This window comes from Mus musculus, chromosome 9 (assembly GCF_000001635.26).
Source record: "Mus musculus strain C57BL/6J chromosome 9, GRCm38.p6 C57BL/6J".
NCBI classification, from domain to species: domain Eukaryota; kingdom Metazoa; phylum Chordata; class Mammalia; order Rodentia; family Muridae; genus Mus; species Mus musculus.
In genome coordinates this window covers 114092914-114119695 of record NC_000075.6, presented here as the reverse complement: position 1 = coordinate 114119695, position 26782 = coordinate 114092914, and the positions used below count along the sequence as shown (strand labels likewise).

The following is a 26782-nucleotide window of genomic DNA, read 5'->3' as shown; positions in this document are numbered from 1 at the left end:
ATCTGGATCCTGCTGGCCATTCAAGTCCTCTAACTCAGCTCTATGTGAGAGTTGCTCCAAGGGTAATGGGGGCTCTAAAAACTGGGTAGATATTCTGAGTACTTGTGTCACTCTCCCAGGTTGTGGCTCACAAGGTCTCTGCACTTTTGAGGGTAACATTTGTATTTCCACCAGATATCAATTAAAGATCTCTCTATTTGTAGTTGGCTTTAGGCCAGGTGTGAGGATAAGGATCCCAGTCCTACGCATCTGTGAGCTGACGAGAAGGGCTGGTACTTCCTTGCAATGACTAGGTTGAAATGTGACAGTGGTGTCCTGTGATAAAGTGACCATGGATTTGATGTCATAAAGTAGATAATGCCTAGGACTTCTACAGACTTGAGACATCCTGACGTGTACACTGGAAACCTACCATCTTGGTTAATTAGCTTTTCACAAATATGAACCTCTTTATATTTAGGTTTTGCCCAATTCATCAAGAAAGCTATAGCTCTCTGAAGCAGTGTCAGGATAAATAAACCACATCACACGTGAAAACAGCAGGAAGGGTTAATACATCTTTTCAGCACCATGTTTCTACACGCACAGAACGATTACCTCTGCACACTATTCTTTTTGTTCACCATATACGAACACTATGCTCACGGATTACTGTAAATAATTCCTGACTCTCTAGTTAGTTCACCAGTCTAATTCATCTATTCTCTACTTCATTTGTTGAAATAGTGATCAGTCATCCAGAACAAAATAATCAACTTATTGGGTGATACCTCACTCCAAAGAGATGTGGGTCACAATGTTACCTATTTGTGATGTCTACAATTCAGGATAAATCATAAATTATGGATTTAAATTATTCAATATGGAGTAGGTACACACTCTAAACCTTCACATATGTGGAAAAGACATACCTACATTTTAGTGAATAAATATACCTAATAAGAAAATGACACGGAATGTTTGTTAAAAATGAAAATAGGCACACATTATAGTGGGAGATTTATATCATAATTTATCCCCACCACTGTGAAGCCACTCCTTTTTTCTGAGGTTAATAATTTCAAAACAGAGAACCTTAGTTATTTCTTGGTATGTTTATGATATAGTGTTATGTCTATGAAGCACAATCTTGAGGGAGGAAATACAAATATATATAGACGCATACATACATACAAACACATTAAATTCTAATGTCAAAATATTTTGTAGACTAAAATATAATATATAATAAAACATAATTCTAGAGCCAGGCGTGCTGGTGCATGCCTTTAATCCCAGCACTTGGGAGGCAGAGGCAGGCATATTTCTGAGTTTGATGCCAGCCTGGTCTACAGAGTGAGTTCCAGGATAGGCAGCGCTACACAGAGAAACTCTGTCTCAAAAATAAAATAAAATAAAATAAAACATAATTCTAATAATACAGCAGTTATAAGTATTTACACAAAATATTTTGAGAAATATTAACCAGTCTAGTTGAAGCAAAAGCACTAAATGGCTAGTAATATCATACCTCGGGTATCACAACAGTTACCCATTATACTCAGATTCCAACACTACTATCGCTCTGTAGTTATAGACGTGTACTCTGAGGAAATCTCAAAGTATACTGGCACTCAGCTCTCAGGCCTGAACATAACTAGGTACGGGTCAGCCATAAGTCACAGAGCTTGCATAGTGAACTCATAATCATACCATGACAGCCAACATCTGCTACTTAGGCGAGTCTGCGCATACAAGTTCAGGACTACAGTGTGGGTTATTATAAATACCAATGTTCTTGATCTAAGAACGATCAACTACAAAGTTAGTTTTCTCTCATCTGCTTACATGGTTCTAAAGAACCCTGTTTAGATGCCTACTTCACAAAGGTCTTTTTCAATCTCTTTCTCACACATCAAAATGTGAGCTGTCAGCTACTGCTCCAGGGCCATTTTTGCCTGTCTGCTGCCTTGCTCCCTGCTATGATGGCTATGGATTCTAACTCCCTGAAACTTTAAACTCTAAGTTAAATATTTTCTTTAACAAGCTGACTTGGTCATGGTGTTTTATCACAAAAAAAAAAAAAAAATAGAAAAGTAACTAAGACAGCCCCAACCATGTGTCTATCTGTCCTTAATAGTTCAATTAAAGACATAATTAATGTAGAAAGATTAATTGGAGGTTTCTACCCCACTTTTGATCATTTACCTCCCAAATAAAGACACAAAACTTTTAAATTTATAATAAGCCTTAAAAGCACTAGAGCTGGGCAGATATCCACCCTTTATGCTAGTCAGTCTACTTTCCAGTCAATGATCCTCAGGGACAACTTGCCATGTTTCTCATGGCCCACTCCTTTCCAAATGTCTGGCCCTCATTGCCATGTTCTCACTTTCCACCTACCCCTGCATCTTCCTTCTTCTTCTCTTTTCTCTCCTGGTATTCTCTGCCTCAGACCCCAAGCCCCGCACCTGAAGCCTTGCCTACCTCTCTTCTGCCCAGTTACGAGTTGTCAACCTGTTTATTTAACCAATAGCTTTAAACTAAGGAGCAAGTTTCCATAGCATCACTTGGTATATGCGATGATTTCCTCTTGACCAAGGATCTCCTCATTGCAGCAGCCAGATCTTGGGGACCAGCATTGATCACTACAGTGCATAGCAACAGACCAAACGCCAACACACAATGAATACTGAAAAGCAGAAGAGAAAGAGTAATAAACTCTTTTTAAATTTTTTTTTATTTTTTTTTATTTTTCCAGCTTCAACCCCACTGGACAGGTTTCCATGAAGGTTGCCCGGGCTTCTCTTCTGCATTCCCACGGAGCACCACAAGATGGCACCATATGAAAGCCTGTTGATGTTGGATGTGGTGGTACATTGGGAAGAGGAACAAAGGTCTATTGACTCCTCCACCAAGACCATCCTCAGAATCCTATGAGGTTTAGTTTTAAACGAAGTCCTCTGGGAAACTCTCTTCCTGTCTCTGACGCCTCTTGTGCCCTGTGGCCTGCCTAACTGAGGTGTCTGCCATCTCTTACAGGGAGAGGTTGTGGAGTATGTGGACGACTTTTTAGAGATGGACGAGTCTGTCTAGTCCACAGGGGCTAAGGAACCTCTCTTCCGCGTTCCTCTTTCTTCAAGTGCCTGGGTTGTTGATATCTCACAGCCTTCTCTTCTTAAAGTAAGAAGGAAGCCACCATCTCTCCCTACCAAGGACAAGCCTGACTTCCCCTTGTTCACACTCAGTATTCACGCTTGTCTTCATGGTTACACGTCTTCATGCCTGTCTTTCCCTTCACACATGTGTTCCCTTCATCTAGTCTGTCCTCCTCAAAGTCACGTTCGTCTCCCCTCTGATCCCATGTGTCTCCCCCATGTTCAGAAAGACAGTCTTCTGTGGTCTGCTTTCTCATCCCTGAAGAAAAATCAGTATTATTTTTTAAGTAAGAAAAACACTAAAAGATGATAAATATATTTGGAGAATTTCTTTGGTCTCTCCGTCCTTCCAGACGTTCCTCTCCTTTATGCCACTTGTTAAGGACAAAAGGTGGCAGAAGATAAAGGCTGAGGTTGGGGCCTCAGGGTCACCTTCACTTGGTTCACTCGGCCTAACCTGAGCTCCTCCTTGCTCACAACAACCGAAGGTGGCCTCTGCTCAGTTTCTTGGAGTCCTCAGAATACACCAGGGGTTACAATGTCATTTAATGTGAACAGTACCCGGTTATAAGTCTCAGGGTTAGAAATGATACAGGCCAGGGGTGGATTTAGCTTTCTTTATTCTCCTAAGGCCTGTGGGGTTCCTGTTCCACATTAGGCATTTGACTGACAGCAGAGGTCCCATGCGGAGTCACCAAAGGAAAAGCTGCTTCTGTTAGTTCCTGGTCTGGGAGCTGCAACAGAATACATGACACAAGCGACTTCGGAAGGGTTTGTCTGACTCTCAGTAAGAGGGTGGACTCTATCGTGCTATCATGTCACGGTGGTGGGAGGTCACAGTGGGTGGGAGAGAGGTCACGGTGGTGGAGGTTTCGGGGGAGGGGGGGTCACAGGTGGGGTGGAGTTCACCATGGTGGGAGTTCACACTGGTGGGATGTCACAGTGGGGGTGGGAGGTCACGGAGATGGGAGGTCACCATGGTGAGAAGTGGTGCAGGGTGGATTTGGGAGGGGACGTCATGGCGGCAGGAGTCACAGCAGCTTAAGTTCATGATGGAGGGAGGTCATGGCTGCTGGAGCATCTATCTGTAGGCAGGAAGTAGAACGCTGGCGATAGGCTCACTTCTCTCTATTCCATCTGGGGTCCAGCCCCTAGACAGGCCTAGCTGCATTTACCGTGGGCTTTCCCACCTCAGGTAAGGAAACCTAGAAACCCCGTCTCAGGCCTGGAGTCTCAAGTCTTGGGTGATTCTGGATGTTGACCTTTGATGTTAACCACCCGCCCTGTCCTCACAGCTTGGAGTCTGCAGGAAGAGGAATGCTCATGTGTTTGTAGGAACCTCGGTTTCCTAGTTGTAGGATGCTGACTGGAGAACAAGCAGGGAGGAAGCAGGGAGGAGCAGGGGTTGGAATGAGGTTGACAACCGATCGGGTTGACTGATAAGGTGAGATTGGCCTTGGGGCATCAAGTCTCAGGGTGTAGCGATTGTCGATCTAGGACGCTGCAGGGAGACCTGTAGGAGAGGCATGGACCCAGGACCTAGGAGGGAAGGCTGGGCAGGCATGTGGGCCTGAGACAGATGCCCGACAGTCTGTAGTTAAGCCTTTGGGTTGTGCTGAAGGGTGCCAGCATTCGGGTTGCACGGTGGCGTGTCTGCAGGCCCCACAGTCAGTCACTCACTGCCCTGCCACAGGAAACCTGAGCAGAGGGTGTTGGGGATGGGCTGCTGCAGGGTCTCCCAGAGCAATGGCTGCATCCATTCTAAGTGGTTAGATTCTATGTGGATTTTGAAAGCGCCATCCTGGGAGTTGATAATGGGGCGTGCGTGTTGAATGTAAGAAGTCTCAAAGACGGCAGCAGAATGTGGGCCTGAAAGATAGGAAGAATGACATCTCATTTACCAACATCGGTGAGAGGCTAATACTGTCAGCGAAACAGGGTTTAGAATGGCCCAGGAGACAATCCTCTAAGCATGCCCGTGAGGGAAGGAGTTTCGATTGGTAAACGGAGGTAGAAAGACCTACCCTAACTGTGCTTGGCCCCTCTCCTGGGCTGGGGCCCAGGACTGAAAAATGAGAAAGTGAGCTGGCACGGGTGTTCATCTCTCTGCTCCCGAGGCGACTGAATGTGACCAGCTGGTACCTCGCCCCGCTTCTTCCCACAGCGGAATGTCTTCCTGAACCGTACCCTGAAATAAACCCTTCTTCCCCTAAACTGCTTCTTGTCAGTATTTGGTCACAGCCACAGGAAAGTGACTAATGGCACCAGTGGGCGGGGAAGGGATCTGGCACAGAGCTGGTGGCCTGAGGTTGGTCTGAGAGGCTCAGGATGCAGATAAAATTTGGAATCATCAGAGGGCAGAGCCTGAGGCGGGGACCCAAGTATTTTCTTCTTCACCTACTGGCTGGCCTGGAGCGTGGCCGGGGCAGGAAGGAGGCTGGGCTGGGGCGTGGCCAGGGCAGGAAGGAGGCTGGACTGGAGCGTGGTCGGGCTGAGGCTAGCTGCTTCCCCAGAATTCCAGAGAACGTCCTGGCTCCTGAATTTGCCTTAAGGCCCTTGTCTTTAGAGTTAGGGTAAATAATATGGATACTGTTTGAGTTGGGGCCTTTAAAAGTTGGGTACCCAACTCAGCAGTGTGTTCCAGTATGTTCGAGGCTGACAATGCTGTGGTTTGAAATGCTACAGTTTGTTTAATCAGCAACAGCTTGGCCTGTCCTTTAAAAACAAAACAAAACAAAACAAACACAAGATTTCTTTAAAGCAAGCAGTGTAAGTTTATGGGGATTTCCAAGTCTGCGCTGAGATGGTCTATTTATCCTTTGTGCCCCCCCCCAGGATGGAGCAAGGGCTATCTGTGAGTGACCCCATCACAATGACCCATCTGATCAACTCTAGGAAATTCCAGAAGTCTGAATGTCACACCCTAAGGGCTATCTATCACTTGTAGCCACTCAGACTCAACCTATAATCTGGTTTTGTATTTTGAGATCTGGAGCCTCGATTTATAGCCCGGTCTGGTCTTGAACTCAAGATAGTCCTCCTGTTTCAGTCCCCCAAGTGCTGGGATGATGGGTGTGAACCCCATACCAGCCTTTAGACTTGACTTCCAGAGAGGAGAGATACCAAGGAAAAGTTAGTGTATGCACGTGCATGTGAGGTTGACCAACAGCCTATCAGGTTCAAGATTACTTCTTGTTGTTTTGACACGGGGTCTCACTGTGCAGCCATGCCTAGTTTAGAACTTGCTACTTAGACCAGGCTGGCCTCAAAGACACACAGATCCCCGTGCCCTGTCTGCTGAGTGCAGGGATTAAAGGGGTGAGCCAACACACAGATTCTTTTCTTCTTCTTTTTGTTCAAGCTGAAGATGACCTTGAACCCCTGATCCTCCTGCCTTTGACCTCTCCAGTGCTGGGGTTACAGGTGTGAGCCATCACCCTTGAAATAAAGGGAACCTTGGGATGCACAGCAGGCAAGGGGTGTGTGTGTGTGTGTGTGTGTGTGTGTGTGTGTGTGTGTTTTGCACACACGCAGTATTGGGGAGTGAACCAAGGGTTTGGGCATGCTAAGCAAACACTGAGCACTGAGTTCAGTACCTGAGTATCTGTCTGAGTTCAAGACATTCTAATGGCCACTAACTGGGGCTCCAGTCACCTCTAGAATCCAGGAGAGCTGCTGGGAACATTACCCACAAAGCCTGCCCTAGGAAGGAAATGGTGCTCTTAGGAGCCCTTATTAAGGGAATGTTAAGCACAAAAATTTTATTGAACGCAACCCAGTGGCAAACAGAAAAAGATCTGTTAGATTGTCAGTGGGCAAGGGCTTATTATAGCCACTGGGGGAATGAACAGTGGCCAGTTTCTGCCAACTTTTATGGAAATAACTTTTTTTTTTAAGTTTTAAATGTGAGCTGCAAACCAAAGCTACTTCAGTTTTTTTTTTTTAAATCAATACTTAAACTGTGGGGAGAAGATGGATTGGTGCCAGAGAAAACATTCTCACTTAATAGTGTTTGAACATGGATGGCAGCACAGTTGGTAGCGAGGCTGTGAGAAGAAACCACAACTAATCGTTCATCGCAGCTGTCTGAACTCTTGATCATCTGCCATCCCCCAAACAGCGACTTCTTTTTTCTGGTGACTCCAGACTTGAATGACCTAGTGTGGGGGAGTAGAAGCTATGTACACGGGGTGGGGTGGGGAGAAACTTAAGTGAGCCCCAGTCAGAAGGTTTATATATTGCCCTTCCTGTCTGCAGCCAGGGGCAGGACCAGTCCCCGGCTGCCTTGGTAGCATGTTCCTGCAAGAACAGACACCAGGGTAGCTCAGGCTTGCCTGAGCTGACCAACTCATACCCACTCAGGGCAGTGGGGGCTGACCCACTCATACCCACTCACTCAGGGCAGTGTGGGCTGACCTACTCATACCCACTCACTCAGGGCAGCGTGGGCTGACCCACTCATACCCACTCACTCAGGGCAGCGTGGGCTGACCCACTCATACCCACTCACTCAGGGCAGCGTGGGCTGACCCACTCATACCCACTCACTCAGGGCAGCGTGGGCTGACCCACTCATACCCACTCACTCAGGGCAGCGTGGGCTGACCCACCCATACCCACTCACTCAGGGCAGCGTGGGCTGACCCACTCATACCCACTCACTCAGGGCAGCGTGGGCTGACCCACTCATACCCACTCACTCAGGGCAGTGTGGGCTGACCCACTCATACCCACTCACTCAGGGCAGCGAGGGCTGACCCACTCAAATCCAGCCAGGCAGCAATGCTGTGCGGGTGCTTTTTGTTTTTTGTGCGAGTGCTTTTGAAAAATCTCTCGGTAAGGTCAACAGCTCTCTCCTAGTACCTCAGAGCATCTGCCACAGACTCCTGGCTTGGGTCACTGGTGGCTTTGGTTCAGTGCCTTCTTGGAGCTAGTATGCAAGATATCAGTGCCTCCGTTTACAAGGTGAAGGTAGCCATAAGTTGTGGTGGTTCATGCCTGCAAGCAGGAGCCTGAGCAAGGAAGAACATGAGTTCAAGGCCAACACAGGGGGTTCTAGGCCAGCCTGGGCTAAATAGCAGGATTGTATCTTAGAAGCAAAAGGAACAGAGGGAGGACTGGGAAGCAGTTCAGCTGGCACGATGCTTGGCGTGTAAACTCCTGGACCTGAGTTTGATGCCAGCAGCGTGTGAGAGGCCAACAGATGTAGTGGTGTGTGGTTATACTCCCGGCACCGGGGAGGTGGGAACAGGCGTGTTTGTGGGATTCATTGGCTGGCCAGCTGGCCTCCCTAGATCCCAGAGAAAGACGCTGTCTCAAGTACCACGGCTCCTGAGGGATGGCACTTAAGGCTGACCTCTACCAGCACAAGTATGTACACACAAAGGAAAGGGATTAGTAAATATGGCTGGTAAATGCAAAATAGAGTTTTGTTTCCCACAGTAACGGTGAGCAGCAGCCGGAAATGTTATTTCTGGCCCTGCCTACCCCTTGAGTTAGGGTGGTATGTTCAGTCTCTGTCTTGGATTAAATTAGAACTTGGAAAATAGTTGGGAAAGGAACCTTTTTTTTTGAAGGTAGTTTAAGTGTTTTATTTTGGTTATTTCCCACTGTTTCTCCTCCATTCACGGAGCTCAGGGGTCGGAGCCACACCCAGTCATTCCAGGATGCTACTGCAATGGACTCTGTTCTCTCAAGTCCTGAGACTTCTGACATTCACTTTCTAAGGCAGAATCCTCACAGCAAGACCCCTGGGTCCCTCCCAAAGCTGAGTTGGCTTCTAGACTTCTGGGCTGGCTGGGATTGGGGGAAGCCTAGGAGACTTCTAAAGGAGATCCAGGGTCCCAGAAGGAAAAACATTTCCAGTAGATTTCAAAGAAGGACCCAGAGCATTTTTGGGTGTGAGTTCTGATGGCAGCTGCTGGATGCATGTCACTAAAAGGCAGGGGAGGGGACAGGAATGAAAAGGAGCCAGCAGAAAGAATAAGGAGCTAGCCAGTCTGAAACAAGGGACACTTGGCAAGGTGGTACATGGCCATATGGCCAGCACACTGGGAGGCCATCCAGGAGGGCTGGAGTCTGAGCTAGCCTTGGGCTATTTGGCAAGCCAAACCAACTGAAGGGAGTGAAACCCAACTAAAACAAGACAAAAGCAATTATAAGGAAGTCTACAAGGAATTCTAAACCCTTCCCTACATCTGCTAGGGCGACTGAGGTTCTGTGCACAGTGTTGGCATGTTCTGTACCACTGGAACCATCCTGGCAGCCGTAGAAGGAAGCCAAATTGAAAATGGTATGTACTTTAAAAGATGGGTTGTTGAATCCAGTTTGCAATTGTTTTACTGGTAAATTTGGGGGTCTGCATTCACGAACTCTTGGTCTCTCTTCTCTTGTTATGTCCTTGCCTGTTTTGGTATTATTGTAATACTGGTTTCTAGAGTGAGTTTGGCGATATTCCTTCCATTTCTATCTCATGCAACAGTTTGAGGAGGCATTCATTCAGTCTATGTATCTATCTATGTATCTACCTATCTATCTATCTATCTATCTATCTATCTATCTATCTATCTATCTATCCATCCATCCATCTACCTATCTATCTATCATCTATCTACCTATCTATCTATCTATCTATCTACCTACCTACCTATCTATCTATCTATCTATCTATCTATCTACCTACCTGTCTGTCTGTCTGTCTGTCTGTCTGTCTATCGATCGATCGATCGATCGATCTATCTATCTATCTATCTATCTATCTATCTATCTATCTACCTATCTATCTATCTATCTATCTATCTATCTACCTACCTACCTATCTATCTACCTATCTACCTATCTATCTATCACCTATTTATTTATTTATTTATTTATTTTATCAAGACAGGGGTTTCTTTGCGTAGCCTGTTTGTTTGTTTGTTTGTTTGTTTGTTTGTTTGTTGAGACAGGGTTTCTCTGTGTAGCTCTGGCTATCCTGGGACTCTCTTTGTAGACCAGGCTGGGTTTGAATTCACAGGGATCCATCTGCCTCTGCCTCCCAAGTGCTGGATCAAAGGTGTGTGATCACCAACAATCATGTTAGTTTCTTCTTCAAGGTTTGGTAGGCTTCAGAGGTGAGTCTGTCTGGCCCTGGGTTTTCTTTCCTGGGAGACATTTTACTACCACTCTTTTCTCCTTGCTCAATATAGATCAATCTTGTCTGAATCATTTTATTTAACTTTGGTTGGTCACATATGTCCAGGAACTTATTCACTTCCTCTTGATCTCTCAGCACTTTGGAATATAGATTTCCAGAGAATCCCAAATAATCCCCTGGATTTGGCTGGGAGCTGTCATAGTCTCCTGGTTCCATCTCTTAAGTTTATTGGTTTGGGGGTTCATCTTAGTTAGGGTTTTACTGCTGTGAACAGACATGACCAAGGCAACTCTTATAAAGGACATTTAACTGAGACTGACTTACATGTTCAAAGGTTCAGTCCATTATCATCAAGGTGGGAGCATGGCAGCATCCAGGCAGGCATGGTACAGGAGGAGCTGAGAGTTCTACATCTTCATCTGAAGGCTGCTAGCAAAATACTGTCCTCCAGGGAGCTAGGACAAGGCTATTAAAGCCCACACTCACAGTGACACACCTACTCCAACAAGGCCACACCTACTCTAACAGGGCCACACCTCCTAATAGTGCCACTCCCTGGACCAAGCATACACAAACCATCACAGGGTTCCTCTTTATTTTGACAACTTTTGCTTAGGATTTGTGGAACTCATTTATGTTCTGCAATAACCAGCCAGGTGGTAGTGGCCTCAACAAAAACAAAAACAAAACCCCACAAATAAACAAAAACCCACAAATAAACAAACAAGAAAAAACCCAAACCAACAACAACAAAAAATAGCCAACTCTTGGGTTCTTTATATCCATCCTGTTGGGAGCCGCGCCCACATTCGCCGTTACAAGATGGCGCTGACAGCTGTGTTCTAAGTGGTAAACAAATAATCTGCGCATGTGCCGAGGGTGGTTCTTCACTCCATGTGCTCTGCCTTCCCCGTGACGTCAACTCGGCCGATGGGCTGCAGCCAATCAGGGAGTGACACGTCCTAGGCGAAGGAGAATTCTCTTTAATAGGGACGGGGTTTCGTTTTCTCTCTCTCTTGCTTCTTACTCTCTTGCTTCTTGCACTCTGGCTCCTGAAGATGTAAGCAATAAAGCTTTGCTGCAGAAGATTCTGGTCTGTGGTGTTCTTCCTGGCCGGTCGTGAGAACGCGTCTAATAACAATTGGTGCCGAATTCCGGGACGAGAAAAAACTCGGGACTGGCGCAAGGAAGATCCCTCATTCCAGAACCAGAACTGCGGGTCGCGGTAATAAAGGTTCCCGTAAAGCAGACTGTTAAGAAGGATTCAACTGTATGAATTCAGAACTTTTCAGCTGGGGAACGAGAGTACCAGTGAGTACAGCTTTACGAGGTAAGTCTGATCTTGAACTTTCTAAGGAAATTCAAGACAGTCTATCAGAAGTAAAGTGGAATATGTTTGGCCTTGAATTTTTTCTGGTGTTAGGAGCCCTTTTGTTCCTTTTCACATGTTATCAAGTGGTTAAGATAGGGCGGATTCTAGATGAAATTCAGGACAAGCTATCAGAAGTAAAGCGGGGAGAGAGAGTAGGAACAAAGAGGAAATATGGTACACAAAATAAGTATACAGGCCTTTCCAAGGGTCTTGAACCCGAGGAAAAGTTAAGGTTAGGTAGGAATACCTGGAGAGAGATTAGAAGAAAAAGAGGAAAAAGGGAAAAGAAAAAAGATCGATTAGCGGAGGTCTCTAGGAGATACTCGTCACTAGATGAGCTCAGGAAGCCAGCTCTTAGTAGTTCTGAAGCAGATGAAGAATTCTCCTCTGAGGAAACAGACTGGGAGGAAGAAGCAGCCCATTACCAGCCAGCTAATTGGTCAAGAAAAAAGCCAAAAGCGGCTGGCGAAGGCCAGTTTGCTGATTGGCCTCAGGGCAGTCGGCTTCAAGGTCCGCCCTATGCGGAGTCCCCGCCCTGCGTAGTGCGTCAGCAATGCGCAGAGAGGCAGTGCGCAGAGAGGCAGTGCGCAGACTCATTCATTCCCAGAGAGGAACAAAGGAAAATACAACAGGCATTTCCGGTCTTTGAAGGAGCCGAGGGTGGGCGTGTCCACGCTCCGGTAGAATACTTACAAATTAAAGAAATTGCCGAGTCGGTCCGTAAATATGGAACCAATGCTAATTTTACCTTGGTGCAGTTAGACAGGCTCGCCGGCATGGCACTAACTCCTGCTGACTGGCAAACGGTTGTAAAAGCCGCTCTCCCTAGTATGGGCAAATATATGGAATGGAGAGCGCTTTGGCACGAAGCTGCACAAGCGCAGGCCCGAGCAAACGCAGCTGCTTTGACTCCAGAGCAGAGAGATTGGACTTTTGACTTGTTAACGGGTCAGGGAGCTTATTCTGCTGATCAGACAAACTACCATTGGGGAGCTTATGCCCAGATTTCTTCCACGGCTATTAGGGCCTGGAAGGCGCTCTCTCGAGCAGGTGAAACCACTGGTCAGTTAACAAAGATAATCCAGGGACCTCAGGAATCCTTCTCAGATTTTGTGGCCAGAATGACAGAGGCAGCAGAGCGTATTTTTGGAGAGTCAGAGCAAGCTGCGCCTCTGATAGAACAGCTAATCTATGAGCAAGCCACAAAGGAGTGCCGAGCGGCCATAGCCCCAAGAAAGAACAAAGGCTTACAAGACTGGCTCAGGGTCTGTCGAGAGCTTGGGGGACCTCTCAGCAATGCAGGTTTAGCGGCTGCCATCCTTCAATCCCAAAACCGCTCCATGAGCAGAAATGATCAGAGGACATGTTTTAACTGCGGAAAGCCTGGGCATTTTAAGAAAGATTGCAGAGCTCCAGATAAACAGGGAGGGACTCTCACTCTTTGCTCTAAGTGTGGCAAGGGTTATCATAGAGCTGACCAGTGTCGCTCTGTGAGGGATATAAAGGGCAGAGTCCTTCCCCCACCTGATAGTCAATCAGCTTATGTGCCAAAAAACGGGTCATCGGGCCCTCGGTCCCAGGGCCCTCAAAGATATGGGAACCGGTTTGTCAGGACCCAGGAAGCAGTCAGAGAGGCGACCCAGGAAGACCCACAAGGGTGGACCTGCGTGCCGCCTCCGACTTCCTACTAATGCCTCAAATGAGTATTCAGCCGGTGCCGGTGGAGCCTATACCATCCTTGCCCCCGGGAACCATGGGCCTTATTCTCGGCCGGGGTTCACTCACCTTGCAGGGCTTAGTAGTCCACCCTGGAGTTATGGATTGTCAACATTCCCCTGAAATACAGGTCCTGTGCTCAAGCCCTAAAGGCGTTTTTTCTATTAGTAAAGGAGATAGGATAGCTCAGCTGCTGCTCCTCCCTGATAATACCAGGGAAAAATCTGCAGGACCTGAGATAAAGAAAATGGGCTCCTCAGGAAATGATTCTGCCTATTTGGTTGTATCTTTGAATAATAGACCTAAGCTCCGCCTTAAGATTAATGGAAAAGAGTTTGAAGGCATCCTTGATACCGGAGCAGATAAAAGTATAATCTCTACACATTGGTGGCCCAAAGCATGGCCCACCACAGAGTCATCTCATTCATTACAGGGCCTAGGTTATCAATCATGTCCCACTATAAGCTCCATTGCCTTGACGTGGGAATCCTCTGAAGGACAGCAAGGGAAATTCATACCTTATGTGCTCCCACTCCCGGTTAACCTCTGGGGAAGGGATATTATGCAGCATTTGGGCCTTATTTTGTCCAATGAAAACGCCCCATCGGGAGGGTATTCAGCTAAAGCAAAAAATATCATGGCAAAGATGGGTTATAAAGAAGGAAAAGGGTTAGGACATCAAGAACAGGGAAGGATAGAGCCCATCTCACCTAATGGAAACCAAGACAGACAGGGTCTGGGTTTTCCTTAGCGGCCATTGGGGCAGCACGACCCATACCATGGAAAACAGGGGACCCAGTGTGGGTTCCTCAATGGCACCTATCCTCTGAAAAACTAGAAGCTGTGATTCAACTGGTAGAGGAACAATTAAAACTAGGCCATATTGAACCCTCTACCTCACCTTGGAATACTCCAATTTTTGTAATTAAGAAAAAGTCAGGAAAGTGGAGACTGCTCCATGACCTCAGAGCCATTAATGAGCAAATGAACTTATTTGGCCCAGTACAGAGGGGTCTCCCTGTACTTTCCGCCTTACCACGTGGCTGGAATTTAATTATTATAGATATTAAAGATTGTTTCTTTTCTATACCTTTGTGTCCAAGAGATAGGCCCAGATTTGCCTTTACCATCCCCTCTATTAATCACATGGAACCTGATAAGAGGTATCAATGGAAGGTCTTACCACAGGGAATGTCCAATAGTCCTACAATGTGCCAACTTTATGTGCAAGAAGCTCTTTTGCCAGTGAGGGAACAATTCCCCTCTTTAATTTTGCTCCTTTACATGGATGACATCCTCCTGTGCCATAAAGACCTTACCATGCTACAAAAGGCATATCCTTTTCTACTTAAAACTTTAAGTCAGTGGGGTTTACAGATAGCCACAGAAAAGGTCCAAATTTCTGATACAGGACAATTCTTGGGCTCTGTGGTGTCCCCAGATAAGATTGTGCCCCAAAAGGTAGAGATAAGAAGAGATCACCTCCATACCTTAAATGATTTTCAAAAGCTGTTGGGAGATATTAATTGGCTCAGACCTTTTTTAAAGATTCCTTCCGCTGAGTTAAGGCCTTTGTTTAGTATTTTAGAAGGAGATCCTCATATCTCCTCCCCTAGGACTCTTACTCTAGCTGCTAACCAGGCCTTACAAAAAGTGGAAAATGCCTTACAGAATGCACAATTACAACGTATTGAGGATTCGCAACCTTTCAGTTTGTGTGTCTTTAAGACAGCACAATTGCCAACTGCAGTTTTGTGGCAGAATGGGCCATTGTTGTGGATCCATCCAAACGTATCCCCAGCTAAAATAATAGATTGGTATCCTGATGCAATTGCACAGCTTGCCCTTAAAGGTCTAAAAGCAGCAATCACCCACTTTGGGCAAAGTCCATATCTTTTAATTGTACCTTATACCGCTGCACAGGTTCAAACCTTGGCAGCCACATCTAATGATTGGGCAGTTTTAGTTACCTCCTTTTCAGGAAAAATAGATAACCATTATCCAAAACATCCAATCTTACAGTTTGCCCAAAATCAATCTGTTGTGTTTCCACAAATAACAGTAAGAAACCCACTTAAAAATGGGATTGTGGTATATACTGATGGATCAAAAACTGGCATAGGTGCCTATGTGGCTAATGGTAAAGTGGTATCCAAACAATATAATGAAAATTCACCTCAAGTGGTAGAATGTTTAGTGGTCTTAGAAGTTTTAAAAACCTTTTTAGAACCCCTTAATATTGTGTCAGATTCCTGTTATGTGGTTAATGCAGTAAATCTTTTAGAAGTGGCTGGAGTGATTAAGCCTTCCAGTAGAGTTGCCAATATTTTTCAGCAGATACAATTAGTTTTGTTATCTAGAAGATCTCCTGTTTATATTACTCATGTTAGAGCCCATTCAGGCCTACCTGGCCCCATGGCTCTGGGAAATGATTTGGCAGATAAGGCCACTAAAGTGGTGGCTGCTGCCCTATCATCCCCGGTAGAGGCTGCAAAAAATTTTCATAACAATTTTCATGTGACGGCTGAAACATTACGCAGTCGTTTCTCCTTGACAAGAAAAGAAGCCCGTGACATTGTTACTCAATGTCAAAGCTGCTGTGAGTTCTTGCCAGTTCCTCATGTGGGAATTAACCCACGCGGTATTCGACCTCTACAGGTCTGGCAAATGGATGTTACACATGTTTCTTCCTTTGGAAAACTTCAATATCTCCATGTGTCCATTGACACATGTTCTGGCATCATGTTTGCTTCTCCATTAACCGGAGAAAAAGCCTCACATGTGATTCAACATTGCCTTGAGGCATGGAGTGCTTGGGGGAAACCCAGACTCCTTAAGACTGATAATGGACCAGCTTATACGTCTCAAAAATTCCAACAGTTCTGCCGTCAGATGGACGTGACCCACCTGACTGGACTTCCATACAACCCTCAAGGACAGGGTATTGTTGAGCGTGCGCATCGCACCCTCAAAACCTATCTTATAAAACAGAAGAGGGGAACTTTTGAGGAGACTGTACCCCGAGCACCAAGAGTGTCGGTGTCTATGGCACTCTTTACACTCAATTTTTTAAATATTGATGCTCATGGCCATACTGCGGCTGAACGTCATTGCACAGAGCCAGATAGGCCCAATGAGATGGTTAAATGGAAAAATGTCCTTGATAATAAATGGTATGGCCCGGATCCTATTTTGATAAGATCCAGGGGAGCTATCTGTGTTTTCCCACAGAATGAAGACAACCCATTTTGGTTACCAGAAAGACTCACCCGAAAAATCCAGACTGACCAAGGGAATACTAATGTCCCTCGTCTTGGTGATGTCCAGGGCGTCAATAATAAAGAGAGAGCAGCGTTGGGGGATAATGTCGACATTTCCACTCCCAATGATGGTGATGTATAATGCTCAAGTATTCTCCTGCTTTTTTACCACTAACTAGGAACTGGGTTTAGCCTTAATTCAGACAGCCTTGGCTCTGTCTGGACAGGTCCAGACGACTGACACCATTAACACTTTGTCAGCCTCAGTGACTACAGTCATAGATAAACAGGCCTCAGCTAATGTCAAGATACAGAGAGGTCTCATGCTGGTTAATCAACTCATAGATCTTGTCCAGATACAATTAGATGTATTATGACAAATAACTCAGCTGGGATGTGAACAAAAGTTTCCGGGATTGTGTGTTATTTCCATTCAGTATGTTAAATTTACTAGGGCAGCTAATTTGTCAAAAAGTCTTTTTCAGTATATGTTACAGAATTGGATGGCTGAATTTGAACAGATCCTTCGGGAATTGAGACTTCAGGTCAACTCCACGCGCTTGGACCTGTCCCTGACCAAAGGATTACCCAATTGGATCTCCTCAGCATTTTCTTTCTTTAAAAAATGGGTGGGATTAATATTATTTGGAGATACACTTTGCTGTGGATTAGTGTTGCTTCTTTGATTGGTCTGTAAGCTTAAGGCCTAAACTAGGAGAGACAAGGTGGTTATTGCCCAGGCGCTTGCAGCTCTAGAACATAGTGCTCCCCCTGATATATGGTTATCTATGCTTAGGCAATAGGTCGCTGGCCACTCAGCTCTTATATCCCACGAGGCTAGTCTCATTGCACGGGATAGAGTGAGTGTGCTTCAGCAGCCCGAGAGAGTTGCACGGCTAAGCACTGCAATGGAAAGGCTCTGCGGCATATATGAGCCTATTCTAGGGAGACATGTCATCTTTCATGAAGGTTCAGTGTCCTAGTTCCCTTCCCCCAGGCAAAACGACACGGGAGCAGGTCAGGGTTGCTCTGGGTAAAAGCCTGTGAGCCTAAGAGCTAATCCTGTACATGGCTCCTTTACCTACACACTGGGGATTTGACCTCTATCTCCACTCTCATTAATATGGGTGGCCTATTTGCTCTTATTAAAAGGAAAGGGGGAGATGTTGGGAGCCGCGCCCACATTCGCCGTTACAAGATGGCGCTGACAGCTGTGTTCTAAGTGGTAAACAAATAATCTGCGCATGTGCCGAGGGTGGTTCTTCACTCCATGTGCTCTGCCTTCCCCGTGACGTCAACTCGGCCGATGGGCTGCAGCCAATCAGGGAGTGACACGTCCTAGGCGAAGGAGAATTCTCTTTAATAGGGACGGGGTTTCGTTTTCTCTCTCTCTTGCTTCTTACTCTCTTGCTTCTTGCACTCTGGCTCCTGAAGATGTAAGCAATAAAGCTTTGCCGCAGAAGATTCTGGTCTGTGGTGTTCTTCCTGGCCGGTCGTGAGAACGCGTCTAATAACACCATCCCTCTTCTGGCTCTGTCTCATAGGTTTCTGCCCTGGGCTTTACTATGTCTATCTACTGATTTGGAGTTTGGCTTAGTCATTAACAAAGTACTGAGGTGCAGGGGCCTGGAAAGATGGCTGGGAGGTCTAGAGTACTGCCTGCTCTTCCAGAGAACCTGAGTTCAATTCCCAACACCCACATAGCAGCTCACCCCTGTATGTAATTCCAGTTCTAGGGCATCTCATACAGACATACCTGCAGACAAAACACCAAAGCACATACAACAAAAATAAGTAAAATTTTAAAACATTGAGGTACATTGTTAAATTATTTGGGACTTATTTTATTTTGAAAAAAATATTTTTTACTCTTATTTATGTGTGGGGATCCATGAGGAGGCCACAGGGGGTCTTGAGTCGTGAGGGGCCAGTATGGGTGCTGGCAAGCAAATTCCTGTCCTCCGCAGGAAGAGTGAGTGCTTTCAATAGCTAAGCGTTTCTTTAGTTCCTCTTTAATTAAAAAAATTATTTAAAAAGAATTATATTATTTTTATATGTCTATGAGTTCTGCCTGTATATCTGTACAGGTCATAGCATGGTGTCAGACCCCCTAGAATTGGAGTTTCAGAAGGTTGTCAGCTGCTGGGCATGCTGGGAACAGAACCTGTGCCCTCCGAAAAGGCAGCTACTGTTCTTAACCGCTCAGATAGCTCTGCGGCTGTGATTAAAAGGCATTTTTCTATAGGTTTATTTATATGTGACTGTTTTGCTTGCAGCCTGTGAGCCACATGAGTGCCTGTTACAGAGGTCAGAAGAGGGTGTAGGAACCCTTTGAACTGGGTTACAGCCAGCTGTGAGCTGCCTCATGGTGCAGGGAATACAACCTGTGTCTCTACAAACAAGTCTTCTTAGCCGCTTTGGGCTGTCTCTCTAGCCCCCAGCCCTGATTTTTTTTTTTAAATAGAATCATTTGTAGTTGTAAACATTTTTTTCTTTGCCGTAACCAAAAATAGAGCTTTTACTATAATATGCATTCAGTTTATGTCTCCGTTTCCTCAGTGACCTATTAGTCATTCAAGTGTGCTGTTCAACCCCTATGCTTGAATAATCCCTTTTGCTACTTTTGTTTGTTTTGTTTTGTTCCCCTATGGTTGGATAAGCTATAAGAATGGTTAGTATCATTACAGTTCCTGTGTTTGGACTTACTTGGTGGCCTGGGAGTGTTTGAGTGTCAGGTAAAGTCCTACATCTGGATTCCTGAAGCACGTGGGCAGGCCTGTGTGAGGAGGGACTGAGCAAGGATGTGTTCTCAGCTTGACAAGGGGTGGCTGGATCTCATGGGACCTGGAGCATGAGTTACACAAGATGGTTCCCATTTCAGCGAGGGAGGCGGCCCTGTTTGATCTCCATGGCACCGGCCCAGTGGGGGAGTAGGCGGGTCTCACTATCAGTGAGGGTACACCAGGTACTTTACTAGTGTTTCAGCATCTGAGAGATCTTCACTTGCCCGGTGTCTCTGCAACACAGGAGACTTGAGAGTCACAGTCTCTTGGTGCCTGGAGGTATCAGGGGATGTTGGGATGTTACTAAAGGAGATGACATTGATGCTAATGGTTTCTGTTTGAGTACATTATCCCTCCCAGCTAGACAACAGCTTCTTTCTTTCTTCTTTCTTCTTTCTTCTTCTCCTTCTCCTTCTCCTTCTTCTTCTTCTTCTTCCTCCTCCTCCTCTTCTTCCTCCTCCTCCTCCTCCTTCTTCTTCTTCTCCTCCTCCTTCTCCTCCTCCTCCTTCTCTTCCTCTTCCTCCTCCTTCTTTCTCTCTCTCTCCCTCTCCCTGTCTCCCTGTCTCCCTGTCTCCCTGTCTCCCTTTCTCCCTCTCTCCATCCCTATGGTACCTATGCTATAGACTATCTGGGCTCTTCTTGTTGCCAACAGGACACATGTGCTAAAGACTACAGAGAGAGGTGATCAGGTCTTTATCCCCAACTGCTCCAGGTCTTGGCTGGACCATGGTTGCATCTTACCCCAGGCCAGAGCTCCCCAATTGCTGGGGCTGTCACCAAGTACCCTGCCAGCTCCCTACCAACCTTTGGTCCTTCTGTCAGCTTGCACATCTGCAGAGCTCTGTCTAGCCCTCCTTAATTATTCCTTTGAGAGTCTAACTGCTGAGAGGAGGGATCACTGGGTGCGATCTCTCAGACCTGATCATGCACACTCATTACTAGGGCACCATGCTCCCTGCAGGTTCTGGCTCAGCAGAGCTGGAGAAGGCCCAAATTCTATACTTCTAGCATGTTCTCCAGATTCCTTTATGATTGGCATGAGGATGGAAGGAGGAGAGAAGGGGGTCGGGAAGAGAGCTCTGTACCCCTCCCCCCACACACACAAAACCTGCAGCAGGAGATAAGGAAGCTGAGGTCAGGGTTAGAGAGAACCACAGTGTATACGCAACATGCACTAAGATATTGTCTTCAGGATTACTAGTGAATACTTTTTTTAAAAGTCCTAGTGGTGCAGGGGAGGTGGCTGGGGGCAGGAGGTGGTGTAAGATGCTTAGTGTGAGACCTGGGGTTGACCCCCAGAACTCGTATCAGGCCAGGCACAGGAGTGGACATCTGTAACCCGAGTGCTCCGACAGAGAGATATGTGTCAGAGGCAGGAGAGCTAGCCTGGTGTATGCAGGCGTGACAACAGGACACCCTGTGGCAGACGACATGGAAGGTGAGGATCAGCGCCTGAGGTTGCCCTCTGACCCCCACACGCAGTCACAGATGCACACACAGCACATGTGTGCACTCACAAGTTTAAGAAGAGGTCCAGTAATGTAGAAATTCAATACATTTATCAAGTGTTGGGGGAAATAACTTTATTTTAGATATATCAGAAGCTCTGTATTAATGAAACCCCCTCCTCTCCATTTTCATAAGCATTACCATTCTGAAAGCTTTTGCAATGACAGCTTAGGTTCCTGGTGAGCCAGTGACCCATGTATGCCCTTCCGACGAGCAGTCCTCATGCTCTTCCATATTAATTAAGATGACAGCAAATTGGTAAAATGTATGAGCTAGTGCGCTGCGCTGACTTTACAGTCCGAGTCTATAGAAGGATTCATTGACACATGTTAATAATTTATAATAAACTTATTAAGACATTTGTATTAATACCATCTACTTACGTGTTGGTATAAATTCAGTGTCCTGGGTTTAATTAGTTACTTACACCATCCCTGCATGGAGACAAAGGTTATTTACATAACTAGTCATAAAAATAGAAATGCCATCTCACAAGAGATTCAAATCCGATTTAAAATTGTACAGTCTCTGTGTTTACTCCGTCGAGTTCTTCTTTGGCTACATACAGAAAACATCTTCTTTCTTCCCTCTCTCTTCCCTCTGGAGCAGACGTGTCCTCTCTGGTCCCCTTGGGCCTTCGTGTAACCCAGTTATGGTCCATGGGATTTTGTATTGTATTATACTGTTCCGTAGCTATTGACAATAACCTGTTGCTTTCTAACACGTGAATCAGGCAGGTGACAGCACAGAAAATATATTGTGAGACCTTTTTTCTTCCTTTGGTAAAAGACCATCACCAACTTTTTTGTTTTAGGGTTAGGGTCATACCACACCCAGAGATTGAACCCCAGGACCTGATACCTGCTAGACCGTCCACCTGTGTTTCAACTGTAAAGCTACCACCAACAAAAATGTGGGTCAGGATTTCTGGTGCCATATAAAAACAGACACTCCCGTGGTGCCTCAGAAAAAAATGTGCTGGCCCTGTCACTTTCACACCTTCAAGAATGTAATTCAGATAGAAACCCATGGTGTGCTTACTTCTGAGCTAACACCCTGGAGTCAGCCAGAGGTGACACTTTACATGATGCTGTGGGATGCCGATCTCAAGTGAGACAGGGCGTGGACAGTTCTCTCCTCCCTGACTCCAGGCCTTCCTGGGTTCCAAGATCACCACAGATGACAGAGGCCAACTAACATCAATACCCATCAGAACTACCTGAAGACTGAGCTCAGGGCTGGCTCAGCCACATCTTCCACAACTCCCCAGGTGATGTGCCCCTGGTTGGATGACTGTCTAGAAACACCGTTGAGACGCCACTCAGTGGTCACTGTTATAAGCAATGGCTGGGATGGATCAGCCCAGGGACATCATATTCATGTTTATTCGCTCTCTACCAAGTAGGATCCATTTTTGATAAAGCAGTCTTTGGGTTTCTTCAAACATTTCCCCGCTTCTATATCATTCCTTCTTCCTGGAGTTCAGAGAAACAGTTAATCCTGAGAGGAGAAACCAAGAACTGGGTTTCACTGCCAGCCCTGGAGTGTGGAGTTTGTGATTCTCTCTCTAAAGACAAAACGAAAGGTGATTTTTAAAAGAGCTACACCCCAGCCTTCTATTGGAATGGGGTCAAAGCAGAGATCTGGGATTCGGGCAATGAATTCCAGGGCAGCTGGTTGAGGAGACCTTGACATGTGTGATGACGTCACCAACCCTTTAGGCACCCCCAGAGACACTTCTCAGCATATAGAAGAAAGATTTGAACTCTAGAGGGTGAAGCCTTATCCGACTCAGATCCCGGGAATTATCGGTGTGATCAGTCACAGCTAATCTTCCTCGGAGCTGCTCTGTGAGAGCCCGTGCTGATAGAGGCTACACCTTCTCCATCTCAATCTGCTGCTGGTAGTGTCTAGCCTGCCGCTGCCCAACGTTCAGCTTGTATACAGAGCTCTTGTGCTGGCACCGGCGGTAGCCCCACACGGCTCCCGCGACTACCAGGAGTAGCAGTAGACACAGGACGGTGACCACAGTGGCGATCACCGGGCCTTTCCTGAAGCTGGGACACTCATCCCCTACACACGGTGCCGAGGTTGGAAGAAACTTCTCACTTGCACCAGGCCCAGGGCCCTCCTGTCCCAAGAAGTCCTCAGACAACAGATAAGGGAAGTTATCCTGAACCTCAGGGGCTGTCACCCCTGCTGGAGGCTGGGTGGCCTCCACATCAGTCGAGGGCGTACGTTTATGTGTCGGCTGGAGGGTTGTTGTTACTGTCTCTTGGGTGGAGCTGGCCAGTTCATGGGGTGAGGTGACCTTGGGTGACGGCTGTGTGGTGACTCTCCGGGGTATGGTTGATTGAGAACTGGTCGAATCAACATCCCTGGTATGGGAACTCTCAGTCTCAGACACATTGATGGGTCCTGGAACCAGAGCTTCTACGTCGAGCATTTGAGATGGACTGATCGAGCTGTGTATCACGGATTCACTAGGTGTGACGGTGACATTCTCCGGCTCCTTATCAGGAGTCGTGAGGCCACTTTCATCCGGTCCCACTGACCCATCCCCCTTGTCCTCATCATCCTCCTGCCCAGCCTCTACCTTCCTCCAAGCCCCATCTGTCACAGGGTAGCCATCTAACCAGGAATCGTCGCTGCTGCTCACCCCTGGGTCCTCTGCCTTGCTGTCATTCCTATCCACAAATGGCTCTGAGGGGCTGTAGGTGGTGGCATAGACCAGCCTTGTTTCAGACTCCTCTGGGGCCGGTTTCTCTTCACTGTGATTGTCTCTGGCAGGAAGTGGCTCTTTGGTCTCATCTCCCTCATCCTTTCCCAGCTCTGGCTTGTGGAAAGTCTCGGCCGGAAACCAGAGGGAGTACTTCCGGTGTAGGCGGGATCGTGGCCAGTCAGTGCGCACACTGCCCCCAGCGCCTGGCGAGCCTGTGGTAGGCACAAAGGCTTTTACCTGGGCTATGTTTTCTTTAGAGACAGAAGTGAAGACCAGACGATCTTGTTTTGGTGTCTCGTCAGAGGCGTCTTCCTGAGCCTTTTCCTTTTCTCCCTCTGCCCGGGAGTCTTCCATGAGTTCCCTGAATGACACGGATCTGTCATCAGGGAAATTTTCTTCATAGTCAATGTGGGCCTCGGCCTCATCTGGGGGGAAAGAGGAGAAACTTCATTAGACCTAAAGACATGGAGTCAGTGTGAAAAACCCAAAGGGGAACAGACCATGGAGACTGGAAGAGAATTAACAACTGCTGTCACTTGGGAATCATAGTCACCCCTGAAGAATGTACACTCAGACTTTATAACTAAAATGAGAGCTTGAAATATTTGAAAAACCAAGCATATGTCTATATACTAGAAAACAACTTTTTCCACCAACCAAGCAACATACATGAGCTGGTCTGAGGCCCCAACACATATACCGCAGAGGACTTCGCGGTCTAGCTTTAGTGGGAAAAGATGTGCCGAACCCTTAAGAGACTTGAGGCCCTAGGGAGTGGGGAGGCCTGGGGCGTGGGATGGGGCGGTGGCGGGGGCATCCTCTTGGAGATGTTGGGGGAAGGAGGAATGGGATGAGGAACTGTGGGAGAGCAGACCAGGAGGAGGGTAACAACTGGACTGTAAAAAAAAAAAAAAAGTAAGGTAATAATAATTGTAAAAAGAATAAAGGGAGATTATAAGACACAGGAAATCAAAAACTTCCTCTCATGAGTCATCACCCACACTGGGGTGGGATTTATGGTGGTGCAGCTGCTCTTACATCACTCATGTTCCTATAAATGACTCCAATAAACGCCAATTAAAAAAAGAAAAGCAAACAACTTTTTAAAAAAGATTTTTAGAAAACTAACAGTTTTAAGGCTACCACTTAGAATAGCATACAAAAAAATGTGGTATGATAGTGCATGCCAGTAATTCCAACAATTGATAATGAGGCAGAAGGGCTGTGAGTTTGAATCTAAGCCATGTAGTGAGACCCTGTCTCAAAAGTGGAGGGTCAGGGAGCAGAGGATGTAGCTCAGCTGGGAGAGTGCTTGCTAGCATGCATAGCCTAGTTCACTGTGACAAATACTGTGACCTTGGTCAGCTCACACTTCCAGGTCACAATCCATCATTTTGGGAAATCATGGCAGGAACCTGGAGGCAGTGGCTGAAGCAGAGACCATGAAGGAACGCTGCCTTGCAACGAGCTCTCAGGCCATGCTCAGCCAGCTCCTCCGTCTCCATCTCCCTGACTCCAGCTCCTGAGACAGGGTATCACTGTGCAGCCTCGGCTGACCTGGAACTCACTATGTAGACCAGGCTTGCCTCAAACTCATATTTACCTGCCCCTGTCTTCTGAGATCAGCTAACTTTCTTACACAGTGCAAAGCCATGGTGTACTGGGCTCTCCCAGACAGCTATCAATCAAGACAGCGACCCACAGGCCAACCTGCAAGGCAATTCCATCTTCCCAGGTAATTCCAGCCAAGTACAAACAGCAACCGGTACAGTGTACAAGGCTCTGGGTTTGATCCCAGCGCCATGTCAAGCAGACATGCACACCCGTTATCCCAACACTCAAGAGGTGGAGGCAGGAGGATCAGAAACTCAAGGTCATCCTGAGCTATATAAGGAGTTCAAGGCCAGTCTGGGGTATATGGAACTCTGTCTCACCCCACACACATACTATAAATAAAATGTAAAAATATTGAATAAATAAAATAAAAATGGGTCAGAGCCATATATGTCTAACCTCATCAATGGGAGCTGGAGACAGGGAGATTTCTCAAGACTTGCTGGCCATCTAGACTAAAAAAATAGAGGACTCCAGATTCAGGGAGAGACTCTGCCTCAAAACAAAACAAAACAAAACAAAACAAAAAGGTGGAAGGAGGTAGGGGTGGTTCAGTGGGCAAATGTGCTCGCTCACCTTAAGCATGAGGATATGAGTTCAAATCCCCCGAGCCTACATAAAATTCAGGTGGGTATCATAAGCCTGTGATGTTCCAGTGCTTCTACAAAGGGAGAGACAGTTAGGAGACTCCCCAGAAGCTCAAAGACCAGCAAGTCTCATGTATTGTTGTAAATAATGGACATGAAAATAATGAGACATGAAAGGAAGGGACCATGACCCAAGGATGTCATGTCATTCTGGGTCCTGCTGTGGTCCAACTCCTTCACTCAGTAAACTTCACTGAGGTCAACCAGTTGTCCTGAAATCTACAAGTTGGTCTTACCCTGCTGAATAAATGGCTGGGTTTTATTTCTAAACTGTACTTTAAAACACAACACACAAGATCAGATGACAAAACCTTTCTGTAAATGTTATGTGAAACAGATCAGTTGTCCTGGATCCAGGTAGAGATATTCAAAGATGTTGGGTGAAGTCTTGGGCAGGAATGAAGAGGTTAGGTTTGCCAGTATTGGCATTTACAGATGGATCACAATGGAAAGATTGCTGATGGACATGTTCTCTGCTCTTCCTTTTGTCTTTTTTTTTTTTAAGGCAGGATAGCTCTGGTTGGAACTCTGTAGTCCAGGCTGGCCTTAAACTCTGAGATCCACCTGTTTCTGACTCCCTACAGTCCTACATACCCCAAGGTGGTCTTAAACTTAGCAAGTAGCTGAGGCTGACCTTAAACTTCTCTCCAGGGCCTCTTAACCTCCACCCCTTCCTTGTGTGCTGAGGTTATGTCATTAGACACCTGGGCCAGCTCTACATTGTTTATGCATGTGTGTGTATCATGTGCATACTGCTCACAGAAGCCAAAAGAGGGCATCAGATCCTTTGGAACTGGAGTTAGAGGTGGTCGTGAGCGTCCATGTAGGTCCTGGGAATTGAACCTGGGTCCTCTGGAAGAGCAGTCAGTGCTCTTAACCTCTGAGTT

The 26782-nt window shown here is 46.5% G+C and overlaps 2 protein-coding genes across 6 annotated transcripts in view; both read right to left on the bottom strand.

Moving 5' to 3' along the window:
* Gm29825 (predicted gene, 29825) overlaps positions 1–1830 on the bottom strand; it is a 74777-nt gene extending 72947 nt beyond the window's left edge. For 2 of the 5 annotated variants that reach the window (XM_006512409.3, XM_030244769.1), the window contains exon 1: positions 1511–1830. In XM_006512409.3, the coding sequence (XP_006512472.1) occupies positions 1511–1535 (25 nt within the window). In that variant the 5' untranslated portion in view covers positions 1536–1830. The remainder of the gene's footprint in view (positions 1–1510) is intronic. The other 3 variants (NM_001378688.1, NM_001378689.1, XM_006512408.3) reach the window with 2 other exon arrangements.
* A 19132-nt stretch (positions 1831–20962) lies between these two features.
* The window catches only part of Susd5 (sushi domain containing 5), a 41380-nt gene continuing 35560 nt past the window's right edge, over positions 20963–26782 (bottom strand). The window contains exon 5 of the mRNA NM_001101510.1: positions 20963–24059. Coding sequence (NP_001094980.1) covers positions 22786–24059 — 1274 coding nt within the window. The 3' untranslated portion in view covers positions 20963–22785. The remainder of the gene's footprint in view (positions 24060–26782) is intronic.